The 25,746-nt window shown below is 43.7% G+C and overlaps 1 protein-coding gene across 2 annotated transcripts in view; it reads right to left on the bottom strand.

Moving 5' to 3' along the window:
* Positions 1–25,746, bottom strand: part of Trpm3 (transient receptor potential cation channel, subfamily M, member 3) — a 498,800-nt gene that overhangs the window by 66,425 nt on the left and 406,629 nt on the right. For both annotated transcript variants that reach the window (XM_013018449.1, XM_013018448.1), the window contains exons 13-19: positions 17,675–17,710; positions 17,382–17,522; positions 14,792–14,821; positions 13,154–13,443; positions 12,437–12,665; positions 9,758–9,925; positions 5,050–5,190 (exon numbers count right to left, since the gene is read on the bottom strand). In XM_013018449.1, the coding sequence (XP_012873903.1) occupies positions 5,050–5,190; positions 9,758–9,925; positions 12,437–12,665; positions 13,154–13,443; positions 14,792–14,821; positions 17,382–17,522; positions 17,675–17,710 (1,035 nt within the window). The remainder of the gene's footprint in view (positions 1–5,049; positions 5,191–9,757; positions 9,926–12,436; positions 12,666–13,153; positions 13,444–14,791; positions 14,822–17,381; positions 17,523–17,674; positions 17,711–25,746) is intronic.

The raw sequence follows: 25,746 nt of genomic DNA, 5'->3' as shown, positions 1-25,746 counted from the left end.
TTAAATGTCCGTGAGGAGGACAGGGAGACATAGCTAACACGTATAGATTGATCAGACATGAAAACAGTCCAGGTTTTATCTCAATTCTTCACTGCTCTCCTACCTCATTTTTTCTTCTCCTACCATAAAAATCCTTAGCTTCTTGGTGCTCTGGGGGAAGGTTTTACCTAGTTTTCATTGTAAGACCAGACTGCTCTAACCAAGTTGGAGTACTGGTTTTTGATTTTTGCTTCTTTGAAACAAAAGGGGGTGGGGGAGGAAGGGAGGGGGGGAGGGAGTGAGGGAGGGGGGAGAGGGAGAGAGAGACAGGGAGAGAGAGGTAGAGAGGGAGGAAGAGGGGGAGAGGGAGAGGGAGAGAGAAACAGGGAGAGGGAGAGAAAGAAGGAAAGAGGGAGGGAAAAAAGGAGAGAGGGAGGGAGAGAGGAAGAGAGAGGGAGAGAGACATAGAGAGAGGGAGGGAGGGAGAGAAAGAGAGGGAAAGAAAGAGAGAGAGGGAAAGAGAAAGAGAGAGGAGGTGGGAGAGAAAGAGAAAGAGGGAGGGAGAGAGAGGGAGAGAGAAAGAGAGAGAAAAAGACAGAGGGAGGGGAAGAGAGAGGGAAAGAGAGAGAAAAAGAGAGAGGGAGGGAGAGAGGGAGGGAGAGAGAAAGAGAGAGAGGGGATGAAACAATGAAAACAAAGGCCTGGCTCTCTGTGGCCTGCGGTGGCCTAGTGTGGGCTGGAATCTTCATGAGCTGTAGCACCTGGGGGTTGAATCCTGATGAGACTGGCTGCAGTGTGGAATGATGGGAAAAGCTCCTCAGGGATGGGATTTGGCACCTGTCCCTCATCTGAGGGAAGTGGAGCACTGGCGGGGCTCTTGCACCAGAAACCTCACGCAGAGTCCTCTCCGGGCAGCGCCTCAAGTTGAGCAAGGCACTCAAACTGCCCTCGGGGGCCATCGGCAGGAATGCAGAGCAGGAATACAGTCTCCTGTAGGCTTCCGGGGGGCCATGTGGCAAAGCACAGGACACCACGTGGGTAATAGGACAGAGAGCTTGAGCATTCTGGAGAATCGCTGACCGGTGGGGCTGTGGAGGCGTGGAAGGGCGGAAGAAGCTTTGGCCGGGCTGTCAGGTACAGAGGGAACTGTATCGATGCTGCTTTATAGCACCTCCCTCTCTCTGCTTTTTATTTATATATTTTTTCTGTTTTTATTTTTGGTCCTGAGGCTTGATCTCAGGGTTCTGTCCCTGAGCTTTTGCACTCAAGGCTAGCATTCTACCATTCAAGCCACAGATCATCCACTCCCAGATCCTCAGATCTCAGCCTCCTGAGTAGCTGGGATTACAGGCATACGCTCACAGCGTCTAGTTAGATTTTTAATATCAGTCAAAGGCTATCTTGGATGCTGTATGACATTGACAGCATCCTTGCAGACAAAACTATGGTACTTAATTCTTCCACTTCTCTCCACTTTTTCTTTGTGTTTGGGAATTGAGCCCAAGGCCTCATACATGCTAGGCAAGTGCTCTACCACTGAGTTACATCCCCTTCCTTCTCTCTTCTCTTGAAAGTTGCAACTGTGTTGGAGTTAAATGCCATCACATGCAAAAACAGGGCAAAAGAGGACAGAGAGTAAATTATGCAGCTGCTGAGGCTCAGCTGAGCGCACGCTGCTTCACCCCCACCCCAGGACGGTCTGGTTAATCCATGCCTAGAAGTTCCCTTCCCTCTTCCTCTTCAGTATCATTAACAAATCAAAACAACCTCTCGGGAAGGTTTTCTTACAGTCAGGTGGGTTACCGCTTAAAAAATTAGTTCAAAATGTCGTTTGGCTCACACGCTTTCGTTTCCCATCACATCACGCTGGCAGTTCCCTGCAGCCCCCGTGAGTGCTGTTTAGCAAACTATAAAGGCAGGAATCCTGCAGGGAAAAACTCTCCCAGTATATTCCCATATTCTGTCTCTATCTGCCTTGAAATCCCATCTCTTCCTGGTTGCTTCTCTCCTTCCCCACCTTACCCCCTGTCATTCTCTCTCTACAGCCCTCTCCCCTACCACAGAAGTCTCCACACGTAACCCTAACACAACTCTCCCCCCACCTCAGGGGGTTTTAGAACTCTAATTTCTGGCCTGGGGCAATGGTTCTAAGCCTAGATGCTTATGAAAATCACGCAGGGGTGTTCTGAAAGATCCTGATACCCAGGCTCTGCCAGTCCAGTGAGCTCAAAGCCCCTGGGCATGCAGTCCAGGTGTCCCGGTTTTGTTTTTGTTTCTTACAGTGTTTCAGAGGCTGGATGTGGCAATGGGTGCTTGGAATCTCAGCAGGTATGAGGCCAAGGTCACAGGATTGTTGCACAAGGCCAGTCTAGGCTATGCAGGGAGAACAATGGGCAAACAAAGACACGATCATTCCCACTGCTCCAGGTGATTCTATTGTGGAATCAAGGCTGAGAAGCAATGGTCTGGGCAGTCTGCTGTCAAAGTCCTTGTGGATGACAACTGTAGGTGGGTAAATGTGCACCAACCGAATCAAGGAACTAAGTTGCTGTAATACCGAACAGGGATTAAGAAAGGAAAACAGATGGTTTGGAAGGAGTGAAGGAGAGGACTCTGTTCATATCAGATCCTTGGCACGGTTACCTTGGGAGAGGACTGTTCATATCAGATCCCTGGCAGAGTTACCGAGGGAGAGGACTCTGTTCATATCAGATCCTTGGCACAGTTACCTGTAGGGACTTTTTTTTTTCATTTCTGCATCTGCCATTTTCTTCTGCAAAGCTCCAGAGGGTTAGCCTGTAAACCTTTTCAGGCCAGTAGCCAACTTGATCATTAGCACCAGAGCAGCCAGGCTATGGGTAGAGTGAGTTTGTCTATGTTCCAATAGGTCTTTATTTATAAACATTGCAATTTGAATTCCACATACATTTTAGGTCTCACACAATAGTGCTTTGGACCTATTTATTTTGGAATGTGAAAGATAGACGCTGGGAATATAGTTCAGTGGTAGAGTAGTTGCCTAGCATGCCACCCAGCCTTGGGTTCTATTGTCAGCACTGAAAAGTAAATAATAAAAACATCAAAAAGGATTGTGAGCTTGCAGGCCACAACAGCAGGCATGGATTTGGACTGCAGATCATTCTTTGCCAAATTCTGACCTAGGGGTAGGCAGCATAATGTAAGAGGAAGAACAGATATGGATGAAAAAATGATAATACACACGACATTTAGAAAGCCTCTGGAACTAGGTATGGTAGTGTACAACTATTATACCAGCTCTCAGGAGCCTGAGACAGGAGGATTGCAAGTTTGAGGTTAGGCCGGGCTACAATAGTGAGATCCTGTTTCAAACAAACACAACATCAGAAGCAAAAAGTAAAAGAAGGGGAAGAAAGGAAGAACAAAGAGGAGGAGAGGAGGAAGAGAAAGAGGAAGAGGAGGAGGAAAAGAAGAGGAAGAAGAAGAGGAAGAGGAGAGGAAGAGCAGGAGGAAGAGGAGGAAGAAGAGGAGGGAAAAGAAGATGGGGAGGAGTAGGGGGAGAAGGAGGAGGAAGAGGAGCAAGAAGAAGGAGAAAGAACCTCAAACACTGTAGGTGCTTAATACATGACACTATTATCTTTGTGAAGGATAGATAAAATACAACACCGATTACCTATCTTTAGGCAATGTGATTGAGGAATAAGCATAGTTACATAGTTACAACGCCATTATACTTTGCATATTGAATATTCATGAGACCCTACAGAGCAACTACTGACATTGTATCATCTTAAGGAGAGGCTGGACAAAATGGCACAAGTCGTATGAATGGCCTTCCCGCCTTTCTGTCTCTCTGAAGACCCCTTGCTTTCTATCACTGTGCTGTTTTCTACAGGATAAAAGTGATGTAGAGCTGAAGAACATGTAGAACTAGCAATGACTTTTGCCGACTTCAAAAAAATAACATTAATACATTTGAAAATTTTACTTTCAATGAAACTAAATGTAAAATTTACATCTTAGTGATCTTTTTGAAGACTATCTTTTGAAGAAAAAAAAAAGAGCTCCTCCTTTAAATTGTTTTCAATTGGTGGCAATTTTCTCCCACTGGGGAATTAGTGGTAACATCTGGAGATGTGCTGATTGTCATCCTTAGAGGCTGGTGAGTACTATAGGCATCCGCTAAACACCCTACCAAAAAAAATTTACCTGCCTAAAACATCAATAGTGCTGGATTGTGAAGCCCTGATTTCAAGCTCAGCATTAACCACATCAAAAAGTACCTCCTATAGTCACCTAAATCATCTTGGGGTCAGAGCTAGGTTGTCTTGTTGCTGATTCCAGTGACTGCTAATTGCACTAGCCTTCATCTGATCCAGATCCACTGGTTGGAGAGAATCAGACATGTCCTGGACCAGGATTTACCTTAAAGGTAAAAAAAAGAGTCATTGAAAGGGAGAAATGGAAAGCCAGCAGTCCAGCCCTTTCTCCCACATCAAAGGCCAATTCAGCCCCTGGATTTGTAGGCAGGAAGTGTTTGTAGAGTGCACACACTGAACAAGTTCTTGCCAGGATTATAGGGTGCTGTGAGGAGCTATTGCTTGGAATTGAATGTTATTCCATGTGTCTGAGTAAGAAAAATGCGTCTGATGGAGCTATCAGGTCGGGAGGAATTGCACACATACGCTGCTGTTTTGTGCTGGTGCGACTTCTACACTCTGCGTAATCCTGGCCCAAGCCCAGAGTCACAGTTAAACTATGCATCTGACCTGTCCAGAACAGGGAAGCATGCTGTAGACGGATGTTTGTTTTCCTACTAGACTACATTCATACTCCTCTCACGTCTATTTCTATTCATTCTCACATGTACCATGGCCTTCGTTTTCTCTAAAGAGGAGAAAGGTAGCCTGTGAGAGCTGCCCAACGAAGTCCAGAGATAATCTTGTAAAGCTGTCGGGAAAGCAAGGTCATGGGGCCTTGATTCCTGCACCTGTGATACATAGATTGCAGAGACACCCCCACAGGTGCATGCGCAGTAGCTGCTGGCCCCTATGGCTGTCACTTAGGAAAGAGCAGAGGAAAGACGCTTACAGTGTAGAACCAGAACTTGACGATGGGTGCGTTGTAGAATTCATAGATTTTTCTGCCCAGGGGGATTAACCGGTGCCGGCTCTGAACTTCTTCTTCATCTTTCTTCCTGGATGATTCCCCACTGTTTCGTCCCAACATTGCCTAGAGTGGGAGAGAACCGATACCATGGAATCAGGACTCTGCGTCCATTTTACAGATGAAGAAAGGCTGCTCGTGGACCCCAAGAGTTCATAGGACCTAAGACCAGTTGACAGGCTTAACCTGCTGAGGTCCTTGTCTCCAAGGTGCTGGAGATCTTCTTAAGGACACAACTATTGCCAGGCATGGTAGTGTATGCCTATAATATCAGCACTTGAGAGGTTGAACCATAAATTCTGAGCCAGTCTGAGCTACCTAGGGAGAACTCTATCTCAAGAAACAAAACAAAAATGAACAAAAGAATGGACTTATGCCCTTTTCCACAACATCTCTGTGACATCTAGAATAATAATTTAATATTGCAAAGAAAAGAATAGATAAAGAACCTGGGCAGACACATTTATTGGAACAGCAAGTGACAGAATACCCCAGAGATGGCTGAAGAGTCTAATAATGAAGAATTCCAGGCTAGTCCATCCAAAGGGGAATAGGTGACTCCTTGGGAAAGTTGTTTTAACATGTCTGAGACTGTCTTTATCAGTAAAACAGAACTAATAAGAGCTTCTGCCATAGAGTTTGTTTGAAAATCACTTAATAGCTTCTCACTTAACTCATCTTCAAAGTAATCTCAGACCAGCTTCAATAACCTAGGTAGGATCTTCCACCAAAGACAAAAGACGTTGCTATTATTGATAATGGATTGGCTACTGATTCTTTGGTATTGTGCCAAGATCAGGTTAGTTCCACAATGATGAACAATGAGATTTTTATTAAATGTGAAAAACAGGGTAAGACATTGTAGCTTATTAGGGCTGACAAGGATTGGGGATAGAATGCTTGAGCTGATGGATCTAATTAATTTAAGTTTGTACTAAAGATGAGGACAGAGATCAGCAATAGTACATGATTCCATTTTCAAGCCATCCTATCCAAAATATACAAATATTACTTCCAATGACTTCAATCATTGCCTCAAATAACGACCACTTCAAATAGGAAGTGAGGTGATTTGAACAACTTCATTCAAATATCTGACCATCACGAATGACTTAGCTTTCATCATTAAGTGTTTTTATTTTTTGAAAAAGCAGCTTGTATTTCTCTGGAGACACTGGCTAGAAAATTACCTTCAGTTCAAGAATAGATCAGGCTTATCTAAACTCATTTATTTATCACTAAGCAGAGCCAATTTTCATGAAGACATAGCGTAATAGGCCCAAATAGGATTCTATAATCTTGAATCACTGACCTCAAGACACATTATACTTTTCCTTTTAGAATTTACACATTTATATAAGATAATTGTACTACTTTCTATTCCTATGCTTGCTAGGTGATCCATTTGGAAATAGAATGAGATAACTGGAAAGTTAGGTGGGAGATATTTGTTGTTTTTGTCTTTGCTTTTGTTTTTCAGTTACGGAGCTTGAACTTGGGTCTTGGGTGCTGTCCCTGAGCTTTGTCCGCTCAAGGCTTACGTTCTAGCACTTTGAACCACAGCACCACTTCTGGTGGCTTTTCCTGTCCAGGCTGGCTTAGAACCACCATCCTTAGATCTCAGCTTCCTGATTAGCTAGGATTACAGGTGCAGGCCACTGGTGCCCGGCTCAGGTTGGAAATTTTTAAGCATCTTTAGGGTCACATCTTGGGGTAACCTCTCGGGACAGTGGCTATAAGCCGATAGCAGAGCTGTAAGCTGCTCTGAGGTGCTAAGCATGTTGGGACTTTATTCGATAAAATGCACAGTGGAACTTTGCACTTACTTGGTCATATGGACAAAATGTGAATGCATCATTAAAGCTTGTGTTTTCTTTATTATTCACCTCCATTCTGAAGTAGATGCATTATAAAATGCCCATCTTTCCTGGGCTTTAGTAAAGCTCTTTTGCATTATATTAAGTCTAGCCTTAGTAACCAAATTTGCTGAATTTGTTGATTTCTTTTCCCCATTGTCAAATATTCCTTCTGACATGACTTACAGCAGAAATTGAATGTCACAGTCTGGACTTGAAAACCTTTGACACAGATGTCAGAGTGGAGAAAGATCCTTTGAGGTAAGCTAAGCTTCTCGGGGCTATAGAGATGAAGCAAGCGGAGGCTGATATTTTTGGAAGGGCCAAAGGATGTCCGATTCCAAGAGAGGATCAGATCAAGTATCAATCCTATGAAGGGAACGAGGTGTCAACAAACTGCTCTCACCAATTCTGTCTGGGTTAGCTACCAACTAGAGCCCAGGCAAGGATAGAATTCTCCAGGGTCAGCAAGCTCTTCTTTCAAGACAATCACTGTCCTACCCCGAGCCTTCAGTCCACAAGTCCCTTCCTTCCTCTCCTTTTTGTAGTCTCTGCCTGGATAGAATAAGTTCAGGCCGTTCTGTCATTGTCCCGTCCCTACTTAAGTTCTCAGAGAGCAGGGCCAGCTCCATTCTTTGACAAGAACCTTGGCTCTTGGACTAGAGAGAGATCTTCTCTTGTGGTTTCTTGAAAGGTCAGAACTACAGAGCTCTGGAGAACCATGGAGAACTCAGATTCAGCTCCTGGCTGCCTTCCTGGGCTGTATGTCCAAATGTTAAGGCCACGCCATCCTTGACCTAAGAGGATTGAGAATCACTTGGATTTTTTTTTAAAAGACTAGGTCATAAGCCAAACTTGCTGCACATTTCCATGCATGATGAGAAGACATTCTCCCAGTCCATTAACTATTGGCTAACAGAGTTGCCAATGGAAATCTGTACGCCTACTCACAGCTTCGCCAATAATCTGAGTAAAACTGGACAGTTTAATCTCTCAGTTCTAACTTCCTTGTGTGTTAAATGCTGATAATAATACTGCCTTCCTCTTGTATCCAGTATGAGGGTTCTATGAGCAAGTCTAAAAATTATTAGTGAATATTTATCAGTGTGTGACCATTCCGGTCTTGGTGGTTTACATGTGCACTTTAAAGCCCAACCAACTGTTGGACACTGGTGGCTCATGCCTATAATCCTAGCTTCTCAGGAGGCTGGGATCTGAAGATCAAAGTTTGAAGCCAGCTTGGGCAGGAGAGCCATGTGACTCATATGTCCAATGAATCACCAACAAGTCAGAAGTGGAACAGAGCTGTGACTCAAGTGGTACAGCACTAGTCTTGAGCAGAAAAGCTAAGAGTCAGCACCTAGGCCCTGAGTTCAAGCCCTAGTACTAACACTCACTCACTCACACACACACACACACACACACACACACACACACACGTACACACACAAATAATAACAAGAAAAAGAGCACAATCACTGGTGAGGCAGACAAAATTATTATTCCTACTCTAGAGGGTATGATATCGTGCTTAACGTCAGGCAGTGATCGGGAAATTGGCAGAGAATTGCTGACTCCAGAGCTCACCCTCTACTCTTGTGCTGCAATACTCAATAAAGATTCAGTATTATTGGAATCTACGTTTCTACCCATACTTAAAATATTCTTTCTCCTCTAAGGAGGGGTTCAGAGGCCACAATGATGGCAAAAATCTTTAGGAAAAGAAGTTCCTGATGTTAACAGAGAAGTGATCAGGGGCCTGTAACAGATTTCTATAAAGATCAGAAACTGAAACGAAAGTTGGCCTTTCCCCCCTTGACTCAAGGGTTGTGTCTGTAAATCAACCTGTAGGGATGGCCGGCTAGAAAGGCATTATTTTGTACCTGGAGGAAGAATAATTCCCAGGTTGGTCTCACCAGGCGAATCAAGGCAAAGGCCTTTGTCACCTGAGCAAAAACCAATTTTCATTTTCTCCTCTCCCAGTTCCTTCTGGGACATTACTACTGCGGCCACTGTCCAGGGCGGTGGAGAGGGCAAGGCGCAGCAGACAGTCCTTAGGAAGCTGCCGCTTGATATCTCCCAAGATAGGAAGGCTTGTTTGTCCCTTTGGTCGTACGGGATATATTTAGCCTTTGGACATCATCCAGTGGCAGTCACGCTGCTTAGGCTGGGGATTGTGGGAAGCTGTCCGATCGACGAGCAGCTGTCCCCTTCCTTCTGCAGAACAAAGCACCCATGTTCTATAATTACCCCAGGAAAAGCTAATAAAAGCTTCCCACACAGACCTCAAAAATTCAATTAGTGCCCTGTTTTTGTGAGCCTGACCCCGAAGACAGATGCAAGCAGAGCTTCTGACTAGCAAAAACAGTTCCAGAGCAGAAAAGCCGACTGCTTTTCCCAGATCTCGGATCTCCTTTTCCTTCTCTTGTGCGAAGGCTGCGCTATCAGCTAGTTGGCCTGCCTGGAAAATTTAGGAGCCATTGTTTTGGATTCCATTGGCTTGTCTGTACCACTGACTAGCTGAAGGGTTTCACAGATAATTGGGCCCATTTTGTTTTGTACGTGTGTGTGTGTGTGTGTGTGTGTGTGTGTGTGCATACACAGGACTGTTCTCTGCTGACACACTTCTCCCAGAAGGTACAAGAACCCACATGATTAAACCCGCTGGGAAACTGTTCCGAACAGTGGTCTGACCTCAAGACTTACTTAGCCCTGTCAACAGGAAAAGTGAGTTAGGAAGTCTGCCCAGGGAAAACAACGGAACAGTCTTTGCTTACTGTCAGTTCCATGTCTTCTTCTTCTTTTTCCTTGGTGGGCTTCTCTGGTTCTTCTGGTTCCTTCTCCTGGAGGTGGATTTCTTGGGCCTGAGTCATATAAGGCATGTCATCTTTGTTCTTGAACTCCAAGCTGAGAATTGAAGGAGGAAGTAGAATTCCCAGAATTACCTAAAGTAATAATAATGATAATAATAATAATCACATTTAAAGGATAAAGATTAGGATGGTTGCTTAGAATCAGAGGGCCTCTGGTGTCTATGTGTGCATGTATGTGGGTGTACGCAGGTGTTGTACACCCTGGGTGGGGACCCGGGTATCTGCATAAACACATTTATGTGAAGAGGTTTACTTTGGCCTGTCAGACAACTACTTATTTCACTCAAATACACCGTATCCTACTAACACCCACTTGTTTGAGAGAAACTAAGGGAGGGGGGGAGAAGATGTTATTCAAAACCAAAATGGGAAAGATTCACCATTACCATTTAGCCCTTCAACAGCACTTGGCTTTATAAAAATCGGGTCATACATAGGTCCACCGGTTAGTGTGTTTGCTAGTGTGTCCAGTATAGCTGACGTGGTGCCCGATTATCTCTGTGAATTAAAGTTGTTCTAGGTAAAAATGGAACAAGGTAACGTGAGGGGATGGTGGGGTTGGAGATGGGGGAGAAGGATGGAAAGGGCGGCATGGATCAAGATGCGCTGAACTCATCAACTGCTAAGTGGAACTGAACTGCCTTTATGCAGCTGTTTAAAGGTCATTTGAAAACACAAGTAAAGAATTGTTGTCAGTTGTTCAAAACTAATACACGTAGGAAAGCATATCCTTTATTGTAGAGCATTTGGCCAACATCTGAGATGGCACCACAGAACCTCTCCCCCGACCAGCTCTGCATTCATCCTTGCGCAGAAATCCCAGGAGAGGCAGTACAACATTTCCCTCCACTGTGAACACATGTGCATCTGAGCATCTGCATGTGAGGAGAACCAGCAAATCTCCTCCATTGTCAGGGAACAGGTGTGTTTCTGAGTGGGAAGAGCAATGTCTGACTTGTGTTCCCTTGACTCCTCCCACTTCCCTCCGTCCTAACATGTTCCTGGTGAAGATGAGCCTCCTTGGACACACTGCACCCAGGCAAGGGGCTCAGGAGGATATTGAAGGATCAATAAAAATGGTACAGAAGAGCCAGGTGCTGGTGGTGCGCATGCCTGTAATCCTAGCTACTCAGGAGGCTGAGACCAGAGGATTGTGGATTGAAGCCAACCCTGGAAGGAACGTTGATGAGACTGACCTCCAATGAACTACCATGAAACCTGGAAGTGGAGCTATGGCTCAAATGGTAGCATGCTAACCCTGAGCAAAAAATTCAGGGATAGCTCAGCCAGGCCCTGAGTTCAAGCCCCAGGACCAGCACACACACACACACACACACACACACACACACACACACACACACACACACACAAATGATGCTCAAAAGTGAAGTAATTCAGGCTCAGAAACACTAATGGAGCTTGCTTGCTTTCATATGTGGAAACTAGATCTAAAATTCAAACTTGCACAGACAAACAAACTGATCAAAGGATGGTAGACTCAGGGGAGGAATCCAAAGGTGTAGCAACCAGTATACTATTTATCAAAATGAGTATAAGGAAGTACAAACATGGTTTTTTGGGGGGTAGGGGGGAAGAGGACATATGATGCTCAAGTCGTGAGACAGGACTCAAAATGCTCATGGGGACCCTAGAGCAGTCAGAGCCAAGGGACAGCAATGACCCTGAATTCTGGCAGGTCTAAGGAGGCTCAGATGACGTGCTGGCAGCCTCTGGGGACATGACACCCTGTTCTGGGAGCTAAGCACTGTCTTGGCTCCCTGCTTGAAGCCAGGATTGGCAGTTACTACCAGTGTGTGGATGGAATGTTGTCCATGACCCACTTTATAGAACACTTCTGTGACTGAGGACTGGGAAAAGCCCGGGGGAGGATGGAGGAGAAGAGGGCATGTTCAAAACAGCTGTGGCAAAAGTTACAGACGCATAGGAAGAGTAAGTTTGGACATCTGATAAACAACAGGAAGATTACAGGTGCACCATCACATTGCAAACTGGAAAATGTGTTAAGAGAGAAGACTGAAAGCTCAGGCTATGGATCAAGGGCAAATGTGGGCTTTGATTTCCCTACACCGTGAGAAGAGAAAAGAGACTAGACTGGGATTATGTAGCCAAGTCTTGACATACAAATCCACCTCAGTTTTACTTTATGAGAAAGTTTAATGTTTCCTTCCACCACATCATCTGAACAGAGCCAAGGTCTCATAACATATCTACGACATGATGTTAGCACATCATGACAGAGGTCAGGTCCCTCCATGGTGAACTGTGACCTGAGTGAGAATCCTCGGGCAATTGGCACAAGGACCTATGGCACCTATCTATGACCTTCATTTTTGGACCCGTTGAAGTGATCTTAATAGTAAGCACTATCGTTAGAGATTTGGGATGGGGTAATGTCCGAGCCGCTATATAAAAATAAAAATACTATGAAAAAAGGTCATGATGAACGCCTGTGATTAAGCATCATCTTCCTGAGATTAAAGAGCCCCTCATGCCCCTGCAGATTTGTATGTGAAACTCTAGTCCACCCTTAGACTGTCACAGGGCCATTTTGGGCAGGCTGACCTTGAGGCCTGAGTTCTTGCGCATGCGGAGCCGGCCCATCCACATGTCGGTGAGTAACATCTGACTGCACGTGTGTGCAATGAAGTCACGGTGCTTGGCGGCCACGGCCAGCTGCAGGCACGTGGCATTGCTCCAGTTCTTCAACTCATACGTCAGTAGTTTCATGGCCAACTGCTCATCCTGCTTATAGGACTGGTCCAAGAGTTCCACAGCCAGCTGGCCAAAGTCTCTGAAAGAGAGAATATGTACAGGAGGCCTCAGACCAATGCAGAGACTTCCATGACACTGACCAACTGACAAAAGGTAGTTACTGTGTGTGTGGTTGTTTCATCTGAGGTCTACTCTACACTCATAAATCCATCCATCCCACGTCCACTGTGTGTCAGATCCTATGTTGAGGGAACCGGGGATGGGAGTCAAACAAGGCATCATCTCTGGATTCCTGACTCCAAATTCGAGGCATATGGATGATCCAGGCAGCCTAATCCATGAGCATGTATGCTCCCTCAAGTTAAATTCTCAGAGCCTCATCGAACAAAGTACATGACCGTAAGTCCTTGCTCTCAGGGTACATGTCTACATAGCACTGTGCACCATCATGGTTAATCACGTCCAGAGTCTGGGTTCACTGTTGGGGTGGTACTGTGTCCCCTTAAACTTTTGTGGCCTCTCCCATCCCCCCCAACATGATCAACCCATTTCCTGGGGTTAGCCAACCTGGAGTTGTGGTTCAGCTCCTGGGAAATGTCATCCACCATGTCGTTCTCCGAGGCCTCGTGAGCCATGGCTTTGCAGAGTTTGCAGGCCACCAGGGCCTTGGCCATGGCCTCCTCACCATGCTGCCAGAAGAACAGGGCCATCTTCTGCCTCTTCATGAGGACGGCCCACACCATCAGCTCGTGGAAAGGGAAAGGGAAGTGGTTGATCTCTGGGTCATCCAAATCGATGTCCACCTCCTCTTCACGCTTCTTGGTGGTCTTCCGGCCTCGTCTCAAGGGAATATCGTCCTGCAGGTTCAGAGAAACACACCAGGCTGAGTTGCAAACGAAATCACATCAGTGAATTCCTATGTATTGCATTTCTTCCACTGGTTCACTTCTTGGAGCAACACTGAAATAAACCAGAGCCATTGCTATTCTCCAAGAACTCACAAGCGCAGCTACAGCTACTTTTAAAATAAGGCAGATGCACACACATAATCCTACGGGCACATGTCAGTGTATACTTTAGTTAAAAAGTATTCATAGTTTTTAAGCCAGGTGTAGTGACTACATGTAATCCCAGCACTGAAAGATGGGGACAGATACAAGAGGTTGGTGAGTTTGAGGCCAGCCTGGACTATCAAGCAAGACCCTGTCTCAAAAAGAATCAATATATATGTATATTATATATTATATATGTGTGTATATATGTAGATATATGTATATATACACATATATAATATATATTATATATATCATGCTATTTGGGGCTTTTCTGTTTGTTTACTTTGTCTATCTTTTATCTTTCATCTATCTCTTATCTTTGTCTATCTTTTAACTCCTTATAGGTAGGGTTGCTGATGGATAGTGCTACCCTTTTGCTGAAGGGTTCAAGGATATTCTCTATTTTATGTTTGCATGTACGACAAGTGCCATTTGAAATGTAATCTGTCTCGAGTCTGTGCATACCTGGCAGTGAAGTAGGTCTAGCCTTTGAATCCACTGCCATTGTAAACACCCATAAGTAGATTTGGCCTACTGGAATTTCTATGCTTGGTTTTCAAGTTCATATTTCAAATAGGACTTATTTATTTTAGTATGTTGGCAATCTAGCAGAGCTTCCTGATGGAAATGTCAAAGCTACTGATGACCCTTGGAAAAAGCTTTATTTATTCTTTTATAGTAGAATCATATAATAAGCCTTCCAATGGAAATGAAGTCATTTCTTGGGGGAGGGGGGAGTACTGGAGTTTGAACTCAGGGCCTTGTTCTTAACGCACCAGAAGTTCTACCACTTGAAACATACACCTTGATCCTTTTTGCTTCATGTTATTTTTCTTTTTTAAATAGGACCGTGTAGCTATGCCTGAGCCAACCTGACTGCCCTCCTTCTATTTATGTTTCCCGCATGGCTTGGATGTTGGGCCCATGCCACCATCCTAGGTTTTATTGGTTGAGATGGGGTCTTGTGAAGAGTTTTACCTCGTCTGGCCTCAAACCAGGATTTCCCTGATCTCAGTCTCCCAAAAGTAGCTAGGATTACAGGCAAGAGCCACTGTGCCTGGCTTCATTGTTTTTTCTTTCTTTCTGGCTTCTATTTTTAAATGTGCAATAAAGTGAATAATTGACACTAATACTATGAGCAAACACTTACTTCCATTCCCAGCAGTTTCAAGGCTTTAGGCTGTTAAAAAAATGTGAATAAAGTTAGATCTTTCTTTCATCAAAATAAGAAAAGAACTCTAAGATATTGTAAAGAAGTAATATAAGAACTCTGTTGTACCATGTAGCACTAATTTTAGTTCACTGACTAAAATACCCACAAGAGGAACCTATTATAGAAATTTTGGAGAATCATCAGGATTTCTGTGATTTTTGGTAAGCCATATTACTTTAAGAAAATGGAGAAATATAATGGGATTGCCCAAAGGGGGAGCTTGAAGGTTTATAATGTTTATTTTGTGGACTAAGATTTCTTTTACCACCTAATAATCATCAAGCTTGGCAGAGAGCTCCATTATATCTAGTGTTTGAATAAATGCTGTGGTCTGATTGTTCCCTTCCTTACAGTCACACAGGGAACTCTTTACTCCTGAGCAATGGTATTAGGATTGGCATTAGGAAGTTATTGGGTCAAGAGGAAAGATTGAGATTAGTTTCCTTATCACAGGGGCCTTTGGGAGCTGTAAGTAGATTCATGTTGCTTATAGTCTGTGGTTATAGCAGCTTGAGCACACTAAGACTGATAAGCAAAAAAAAAACATACCAACAGACCCAATGAGATATTTCTGACAAACCACTCTGGAAACTTGGAGTACTGTTCAGAATGTATGTTTAGATGCTTCCTATTGGCCAAGGGGGAGTGGCCAGAGGGCAGGTGCAGAGGGTGGCTCAAAGTGCCCGGTGGCACAGGAAATGTTAGACACCAAGCAGTGGCACTGGCTGTACTGAGAACCTATAATATAGAGGCACAATATATAAAGCAACGCAGTAACTTACAGAGTTCCATTTCTGTTTAGCAAGGGAGACAAAGAATTCCATCTAAGGGCTCAGGAGCACAAATTCTGTGCTTCTAAGTTTTATACAGTGATTAGATGACATCTTAAATAATAAGGTTACAGCAAGTATAGTTCCTCACATTTTTTTTGTTGTTGTTGTTGGTGGTAGTGGTAGTTGTGGGCTTGAACTCAGGGCCTGGGCATTGTCCCTGAGCTTTTGCGCTTGAGCTGTCACTTTAAGCCACAGCTCCACTTCTGGTTTTCTGGTGGTTCATTGGAGGTAAGAGTCTCATGGACTTTCCTGCCTGGGTTGGCTTTGAACCATGATTCTCAGGTCTCAGCCTCCTGTGTAGCTAGAAATTACAGGTTTGAGCTACCAGCGCCCCACTAGTTTCTCAAAATTTTATGACCTCGCTTGTTATCTTTTCTGTTTCAGCTTTTAAAATAGGCACCTGCCTAAAGCTCTGTGGATTTCTTTCCCTCACAGTTACACCTTTTGGGGTTTCCAAATGTCTCTACTTGTTCTAAAAAAAATATTTTCACACACACACACACACACAACTGTGTTAAAAATAAAAGTCAACAAGATATAAAAAAAGGAAACTGAAACACATAAAAATAGTGTTAAAATGTTTTTTTAAGAGAGAAGAGAAAGAAAAGAAAAAAAGAAATCATGTCCCCCAGCAGCAAGGACAGCAGTTCTCAGTAGGTCATCCATGAATCTCTGAAGTTCCCTGAGAGACACTTTGGAGAGTGAGTAAAGTTCACATTCGTAGTACTAAGGATAGTATGTTGTAACTGAGATCTCATGATCATGTTCACAGTAGCTCGGTGGTTCAGAGCCCTGGGGAGTTGGGTGCCTCAGCCCGAGTAGAGGAAGGCTCAACTTTACTACTTCATTAAGTCTCACTAAGAGGCATTTGCAGAGAACACAAAAAACAAACAAGGCTGTGCACCAGTGGCTTATGCCTGTAACCCTAGCTACTCAGGAGGCTGTGATTTGAGGACTGTGGTTTGAAGGTAGCCCAGGCAGGAAATGTCCATGGGACTCTTTTCTCCAGTGAACCACAAAAAGCCAGAAGTGGAGCTGTGACTCAAGTGGTAGAAAGCTAGCCTTGAGCACAAAAGACTAGAGACAGTGTCTAGGCCCAGAGTTCAAGCCCCAGGACCAGCAAAAACAAAACAGCAGCAGCAACAACAACAAAAAACTCCACCTCCCAAATCCCATCCAAACCAAACAACAACAACAAAAACAAATAAAAAAAACCCAAACAAACAAAAATACTCCCTCAAAACCCCAACAACTCCCCAAACAGGACATTCTTTAGGGATATTCTTACTAATCACGTTATATCTCTACCTCCTATTTCATAAGTAGCTTCTGATGACTGGAGCAGAGGGAATTATGCCATTTCGGGGATTGAATTATGGCCACTTGGTTTTTCATGGAATATCACTTTTATTTGAGGGAATGCTTGGTAGACAGATTGCAGTTACTTAGGCTTGGACATGGGGCACATAGTTGTGGAATGATTCAAATCCTTCGAAGAAAGCACTTGACCGCATTTGTTGCCGAATTTAATTTTAATTATTTTATTATTATTATTTTAGTGGTTTGGATGAAGGGAAAAAAAGGGGAAGTTTCCTCTTTCTCACGTAGTCTTCTCTTCCCAGATAAAGAAGCCATATCCCCCAATGTCTCACACCCATCCTCCCAGAAGCCCAATAATACGTGAGGAGTCTCACCCTCTTGGGGCCAAAGAGATTATGGTAGAGGGTCCGGAAGCGCTTGCGAGTGTAGTTGCAGCGGTAAGCCCCACCCATCAGGTACTCGATCACCAGGCCTATGTCAATCAAGCTGATTCTGTAGTCTGGGGGCAGGTTTCCCTGTTGGGGAAGAATGGAACAAACAAACATCCAAAAGACAGAGTGGTTTACTAGAGGCTCCAGGGTGTGTTCTGTAACTATTTTAGAGTAAAAAAATATGATGAAAAAAAAAAGAAACATGAATGTATTATTATGCTGGTTAATGAATTCACCTTAAAATAGATCCAACCGAAACCTGGATATTCTCGCTTGGAAAGAAGAATAAGTTAAATAAGAAGATGAAGTAACCGTCGGCAATAACAGAAAATCAAAATATTTATTCAGGTCTTCAGCTGAGGAGAAAAAAAACCAGTGTAGCAGAAACACAAGGCCCAACATGGCACACGCCACCATTCCCAGCCACAAAGTCCCCGGATGTTTCTAAGTCCCACCCTCTCTCTGGCCTAGGCTTGATACTACCCTTTTGCAGGTCATTCACTTTTTTCCCACTAACTAAAGGAAGACTCCTCCCTGAAGTTCAGTGCCATTACCAGAGCTGAGAAACTTCCCACTTGGGTCTTCTTTAATCCCCAACCCCAGGAATCAGCATGTTTTTCAGAAAAGACAACCCCATCATACTGTCATGATGGATTTGTATAATGAATCTCTCTTGTGCTTAAAGGGAGGCAGGAAGGGATAGAAGAAGACATGTGGTCAATGGAGTATTTTCCTAGGATGCAAAAGAACTTTCCCTTTTCCTTCAAACAGACCTAGAGTTATGGTGTGTCTCTATCTATCTATCTATCTATCTATCTATCTATCTATCTATCTATCTATCTATCTATCTATCTATCTATCTAGGCATCAAGGATCAAACCTAGGGCCTCCAGCATGGTTTATCTTCTCCTGGCTTTCCCTGTGCAGATGCAAACGACAGATCAGTTTCTGCTTATTAGCTCTGGCTCTGGGGTTGAGCTGGTATTGTGAGAGGTCGAGGCACCTCTGGAAGTGCAGCAATGGCAAGGAGCAACGTGACCCAGCTGTCACCATCTGGATTAGCTTCTCTGTTGGGAAAGCGTTCTGTACACGCATGGGCAGCCACGGCCCTGGCTAGTCACTGCATCTGGAGATTCTAGAAAGTCAGGAGGATCTTGCTTTCCTTTTTCTTTGTGGAATGACCCACACAGGTGGCGGTGTACCATTTCTGCCACTTCACAGAAGAGGATCCTAATCTATTGTGGGTTTCTTTCTTTCTTTCTTTTTTGTTTTAAATCAACTCAGGGGGTATTAGGATAATCTGGGAAGTTTGGTAAGGGTACAGGGGACTGGCTCATTTTCTGCCTAGTTCATTGGGCTTTCTTGGTGGTTGTGATACTCACTGAAGACTGTAAAATGCTTCTCTATTAAATAAGCATGCAGTGGTATGACACCGCACATGGAGTCATTCAGAGTGTGAAACAGGAAGCCCTCACCTCTAATAGGCTCATTTCATTCTTTTGCTGAGCTGAAGGTAGTCATGCTCGTTCAGCCTTCCTAGGGATAACTGTGCTCATTAGAACATTTGGGCCTCAAGGTGAACCATGTATCCTATAATTGAATCTATAGTTTTAGGGTGTTCTTCCTCTTCAAGATCCTTGCATTTCTCATGCCTCAGATAGAGCCTGGGAGAAGGTAGGCATGTGTAGACCATTTCTCTGTGGAGAATGTAATCCAGTAAAATTGAAGTTAATTGCAGGGGTTGGAAAGCAGTGTGGGTTTGGGGGCATGTTGGTATTATGTTTTCAGGAACGGAATGAACTAGCCACAGTGTCTTAGTCATACCTGGTTCTGGTTCACTGGAAATTTGATTTGAAACAGTAGATTCCTGTAAGTGGAGCTCAGTGGCGATGCTGTGTAGCTGCAGGATGGCCTGTCTCATATGTCTGAGATTCCATGACTGCTCCGTAGACTTAATTACTACCCCTAGAATGAATTAGCTCCCACTTCCTCCCACTGGGGTCTGAGGCTTCCATACTGGGAGCAGAAGTCAGGCTTGGGGATCTAATGTGAGGATGAGAAAAATGGGACCGTGTGGTGGATCTCACACGTGAGACATAGAATGTCTCCCATCTACCACTTTGGTCCATCAAAGCCCCATCAGAATTTCAGAATCTCTTTTGTTTGGAGATGGTTTCATCAACCCGATCAAGTCAGCAAGTGAAACTGTCCTCGGGCTATTGACAAAGACCCGTTGCCTGACTTGGTTATAAAAAGTTAGGACAAAAGGCATTTGAAAGGGGACACAGAAAAGGTTTAAGACAGTTAACTTTTCAGTCAGTGCCCTTTCTATAAACACTGAACTGAGTTGGAAGGCCTTTCCCCAGCAACTGCTTCTCTTCACTCTTTGGGGGCAGTCTGTCATGTCAGGGTGCCTGTAGACCCAGCTACCCTATTCAAGAGTAGAAAAGTCTAGCACAAGGGTCATGTCTGGGCTAGTCATCTCATACATACTTGGCTCGAGCAAGGATGACTTCAAAGGATACTCACCCACCTCAGCTTTGTTATTTTCCCTGGCATTGCGAGATGGGCAAGGTAAAGAATGTGGGCTTGTGGTGGGCTTTTGTCTGTCCTTCATATAATCCAGTAAATCAGGGCCGCTTCCCAGTAAGAGGTGACTGAGCCCCATGCCATCTATGGGTTTTAGTGCTCCAATGCCAGATATGAAAAATGTCCCCAAATGACTCGTTGTGATGCTATGAAAAAGCAATTGATGTAAGTCTATGAACTTGTGCCTGCTTCTGATCTTGTAATATGTTCCTAAATGTAAAACCTAGGGAACAGTGAGCTTGCTAGCCGGGTAGTTGGTTTTGAGAAACTTAGCCATGACATTCCATTTGAGTTCTAAGTACAAGATACTGATATTTCCCAAGCACTAATACTGAATGGAAATATTTATGTTGGTTGAGTAGGTGATAGTAGTAGTAGTAAAATTCAAATAAAAATTTAAGGGACAAAGAAAACATTTTTTTAACCAAATGATTGTATTCATCAAGGTCTGATAGTAATATACACTTTTAAGGGAGCTAAAGGACTCTTTCCTTATAAAGGTTGAATATTTCAGCATGATTGATATAGGTGGTCAGATCTGAAGCTAGAGAAAATTGAATGACCCTTTAAGGCTTTCAAGGTCAAAAAAAAGGTAATTTACATTGTGCGTGACCACAAGAGGGCGATGTTCACACTAGTATTGAACAGCCTGCTCTGTTTCACCAGTCTAAGAAGGTGAATCCAGGATTTGGTAGGGCCAGAAGATAAGGAGAAAACCAGATATTCTTCCTGAAATGGTATCAGAGGAGGGAAAGTTTACCAGTTTGAACTCTGCCTTCCAAGGTGATTCCATCTGTTTCCAGAGGTGTTAAGGGAAATCAGCCTATTTCTTACCAGGAAGAGTGGATGCTTTTTTGGGGGCGTTTGGGGGTGGGGACAGAAATAGATTTTATAAAATGAATTGGGTACAAGGTAGGCATCTTGGGATAAGGCTGTTCTGGGGAGAGTCTAAGGCAATGTCAGGACCTGCTCAGGATGGAGAGATGAGCTGGTGTCTTTGACTCTCTGTGGTCCGAGATGCTACAGAGGCAGCATTTGTATGGCTTCTCCTAGGATGGCCATTGCTAGCTAGAGGAAAATCACAGACACGTATACAGAGACTCAGCTCCCTAGCGCAAATAGTACAGGGGCTGGGCTGTGGCCTCTTCCATTGATTCTGAATAGATCTCCCTTTTTCTGTACCTCAGTTTTTGCTCTGAAAATAAGTGGCTTGGGTCTTGTTACTTCTACAGCTTCATCTGTGTTGAAAAGTGCAGTTGTTCGATCAGCTCCTGGGAGCTGCTTTTAATTTCTGTGCAGCCTGGTCATTTGGGCAAGATCTCCTGTCCTGAGTTTCTATGGGTTGATTTAACTTCTAGCTGGAGTTTGGTGAGTGGAACTGGGGGCGGGGCTGGGAGGCAAGAGACTGGAAAGGTATCATCCGGGATGGGGCCGTGTTCATTGAACGGTAACTCACACACCAACAGGTAATGTCTAGAACTTCTGGAGGAGTCTTCCTTAACTTGGGGCTTCTTCTAATGGGATGTCACAAAACTGAGACAGAGTAACACTCTCTCCACTATTCCTAGTCCTCTTTCCCACCCTTTAGCCATCACTTTGGTAATTAATAAACCCTTATCAACTGGACAATGTCTCCTTACATGACTTAACACTATGTGGCAGGTCGTATGACTCAGAGGCTTTGACCGAGAGGCTCAGGTCTACAGGAAGATGTGCTGTGGCAACTTGAACATGAGATCTCCTGTTCCAAGGCGATGCCTCATCTTCATGCTATGCTTAGAGATATCTTAACCAAAGAACTGGTCAACTTCAGATGTCACATCTGCTCTTTAGAACGGACTGCTCAGGATATCCCTGTCAGATTTCAACTGTTTAGGGGCTTTGTGGTTTTTTTTCCCCCCCTTCAAAATGTGAAAAAAGTTTTTTAAAATAAAGTTGTTCCCTCCTGACTGGCGAAACATGGAAAATGACTACAAGATTTTAGGTTTTCCCAGAGAAAGGGAGGAAAGACCGTCTGGGGACAGTCTCCATAATAAGGGAAGGTGGATTCATTTGTTATGAGCAATCACCCATAGGCCTTAATTTGCTGGAATCTCAGGAGGAATAAAGAACATTTTTTCCATGTCTGGTAGATTAGCAAGGCCGAAAACATAGTAATCAATCTTTAAAAAATAGGCTTTTTTTTTTTTTGCAAAATTGCATGCATTTAGCAGATGGGTTTATCAAAATGTAATTTTTTTATCAGAGGTGCTAGCTATTTCTCTCTCTTCCTCTCTCTCTCTCTCTCTCTCTCTCTCTCTCTCTCTCTCTCTCTCCTCCCCCTCCTGTCTCTGCGTCTATCATTTCTGTTTTTCTCTTGCATTCTCCAAGATGCCGCTTGGGTTTTGATCACTTTAAATGATCATATTTTCACTACTACCTCTCTAGAGTACTCCAACACCGCCCTTGGTTGGTGGGGGAGAGATAGATAGTGGAGGCAAACTAAAGCATTAGAACATTTGATTTAAAAAAGAAAGAGAAACTACTACTTTAAAACATAGAGAGGCACACATTGAGCAGACAGCTACTACAAATGGCAGGTTATAGTCTACAGAAAAGCAGACAGGACTTGGGCCATTCGGTCTATTACAAGAGCGTCACTAACAATCAATGGATTTATGCATGGAACAGTTTGTGGAACTGGATTGGGCTATATCTACTCAAATTACTGACTGATTATTGAATGGCAATTCTTGACTCCATGGCTCTTAGACTGCTCTCTTGATATAAATAATTTGGATCTTGACATTGGCTTGAGTGATTCTCCAAGTTCAGTGCTGTTGGTTTACACAATAGTTGGATGTGCAGATGGTGTGTTGTTTCATGGACAATGAGCTGATCATTCCTAAAGGGGGTTCCCTGGATTTGTAGGGGTGATGTACATTAGTTGTACAGACATATGGTTAAATATGATGTTTAAGGTCTAGAAATATGTTTCTAGCTGTGTTTCTCATTTAGCGTTCAGGTTATAAATTAAGTTTTTCACAGACTAAGCTTATAAATAAGTTTTTCACAGACTAAGTATGAATATATATCTATATCTATATCTATATATCTATATATCCCCTAGAATGGGAAAGAAGCCAGGATGTTATGTTTTGTTGTCTTCTCTAAGTCCAAATATTGCTTAAAGTTTTTAAGGTTTGCTTAGCCTTTTAAACCTAGTTTGCAAAACCTCTGGGTTCCTTAGTGGATTAAATGGGTGGAAGTCCTCTAGAACTACATAATAAAGTTGCTCATTGGTGTTAGTTTCTTTCTCATTCACATTTTTCCCCTTTGGTGCCAGTACAGGGCTTGAACTCAAGGCTTCAGGCTCTCATTTGGCTTTTTCTTGCAAAGCTGGTGCTCTATACTTGAGCCACAGCTCCACGTCCTAGTTGATTGGAGGTAAGAGCCTCATGGACTTTATTTCCAGGTTGACTTTGAACCGTGATCCTCAGATCTCAGCATCTGGAGTAGGTAGCATTACAGGTGAGTGTGCCACTAGTGCTTGGCTCTCATTCACTTTCTTTTGTCGATCGTGGGGCTTGAACTCTGGGCCTGGGCGCTGTCCCTCAGCTCTTCAGCTCAAGGCGAGCGCTCTACCACTTGAGCCACAGCACCACTTCCGGTTTTCTGGTGGTTTATTGGAGATAAGAGTCTCATGGACTTTCCTGCCTGGGCTGGCTTTGAACCATAATCCTTAGATCTCAGCCTCCTGAGTAGCTAGGATTATAGGCATGAGCCAAAGGCACCCAGCTCATTTGCTTTAAGAAATAAAGAGCCTTGTTTTCCACTCCTTTCATCCATGTCTATCCCTTTGTTTCATCCTATAACTCAATGCTCACTCTCTGCACAGAAGTAATGAATGGGCATTTCCTACCTCTACTTCTCCCAAGGGTGTGGGGGGGGGGGAGGAGGAGGTTGCTTCTCCTCATTTCATTGACAATCTCTTTGCTCAGCTATAAAAGGATTAAAAAAAGAACCCAACAATTTTTGGTGGGCCAGTTGGGTGATTTTTTTTCCAATCATTTTTCTAGCTACTTAACTAGTAGGCCAATGAATGCTTATATAATTATCTTCTTGCTCCAATATTTGGGTCAAACTTAAAAGAAGAAAAGTCTGCTGGCAGCCCATGCTCTTTCCTCTCTAGTTCTCATCCCCCTGTTCTTTCTTGTTGGTCTGTATTTTTTTTTTGGAGGGATATTTTTAGCCAAGAAGCTTTTTAAAGAGGAAAAAGAAGCTGCCTACAGGGTATAGTACATGCCTTCTAATAACACAAGGGAGGGGAGTCAATGCTCGGGGCTGCTCCAGGGATTTCAGCAAAGCAGCGTCCTATGGGGGAAGAGGAGCATTTAAACTCAGTAAAATCTAATTGCAAAAAACACAACAACAACAACAAAAACCCAACACTTGAAAGCCAGGCCGGATCTTAGAGCTGGGAGGGTGGGTGGTGGAAATCACAAAGGCCTTGATAGAGGGCTTGGAGTGGTGGATAGACAGGGCCGAGACCCAAAGGCATTATATTGTCTCCTCACGAGTCCTCACCATCAACTAGACAACGACACATCTAAGGTGAGGTGATAGCACCATGTTTAATATTATTATTATTAATCATTATAATTATTATTCATCCTAGGGCTTGAACTCAGGGTCTCCACACTGTCCCTGAGACTTTTGTGCTCAAGGCTAACTCTTGCACTTGAGACTCAGCTTCACTACTGGCTTTTTGATGGTTAGTTGGCGATAAGAGTCTCTAGGATTTGTCTGCCAGGGCTGGCTTTGAACAGCACTCTTCAGAGCTCCACTCCTGAGGGGCTAAGATTACAGGCATGAGCCTGCCACTGGTGCCTGACTCATGGTGTTCATTTTAGAGAGCTCATTTTATTATTTTAGAAAACACGAGTGGCAAGTAGCTTGACAAAGAACTTACGGGGGGTTGTGTACCCTCCATCTTCTGGGTTTAGTTTCCAGGCAATTTGAGGGCAGGATTAATTAAATGGAGGTGTAAGGCATGAAGGTATGTGTGTGCTGAGGACAGACTCACTACTGTGGTTGGACTGAGGCAGATCAAAGAAAGCCTGAGCTTGGGGAAGTGGCCCTGGGGGTGAATATATCGCTTGCAGAGCATTTGCTTTTCTTGCTTGCTTTGAAAAAATGTTCTCCAGTTCTCTCATTCACATAGAAAAGTGTGCAAAATGCCAAAAAAGGGAAAGACTTTGCTTTTTGGATTTGGGTTTTTATACCTTGTCTCATGATTATCAAAGATCCATCTAGCAACCAAAAAGAGGCACATTAAAAAGAACCACAGGACCTTTGAAGGAAAAATAATTAAAATGCTGTGTGTCAGGTTCTCAATACCTTGAGCCAGTGACTTCCAATGAGTTGAAGGAATTATACTTTATTTTGGACCTTGTTTTGCAGATTTCTTTATGTATTTCCTGTAGACTTGGATGACTAATTGCTATAAAGTGTTGGCAGTGGTAAGTGTAATGTATGTATGTGTGTGTATTGGAGGGGGGTTCTTATCTATTTTGTTTTATAGAGTTAAGGGTTCAGGAACCAAGCTGCCCTAAAGCAGACTGCTTAAGGGGCCAAAGAACACTTGGCTGGGATTAAACATCACCTTCTTATTCATTCGTTCATTCATTCATTCACTCACTCATCACCTTCCTACTCATTGTTTAAATGGGAATAGTAA

This window comes from Dipodomys ordii, unplaced genomic scaffold, assembly GCF_000151885.1.
Source record: "Dipodomys ordii isolate 6190 unplaced genomic scaffold, Dord_2.0 Scaffold40, whole genome shotgun sequence".
Taxonomy (NCBI): domain Eukaryota; kingdom Metazoa; phylum Chordata; class Mammalia; order Rodentia; family Heteromyidae; genus Dipodomys; species Dipodomys ordii.
The sequence above is the reverse complement of the archived record's forward strand: the minus strand, read 5'-3'. Positions and strand labels throughout refer to the sequence as shown.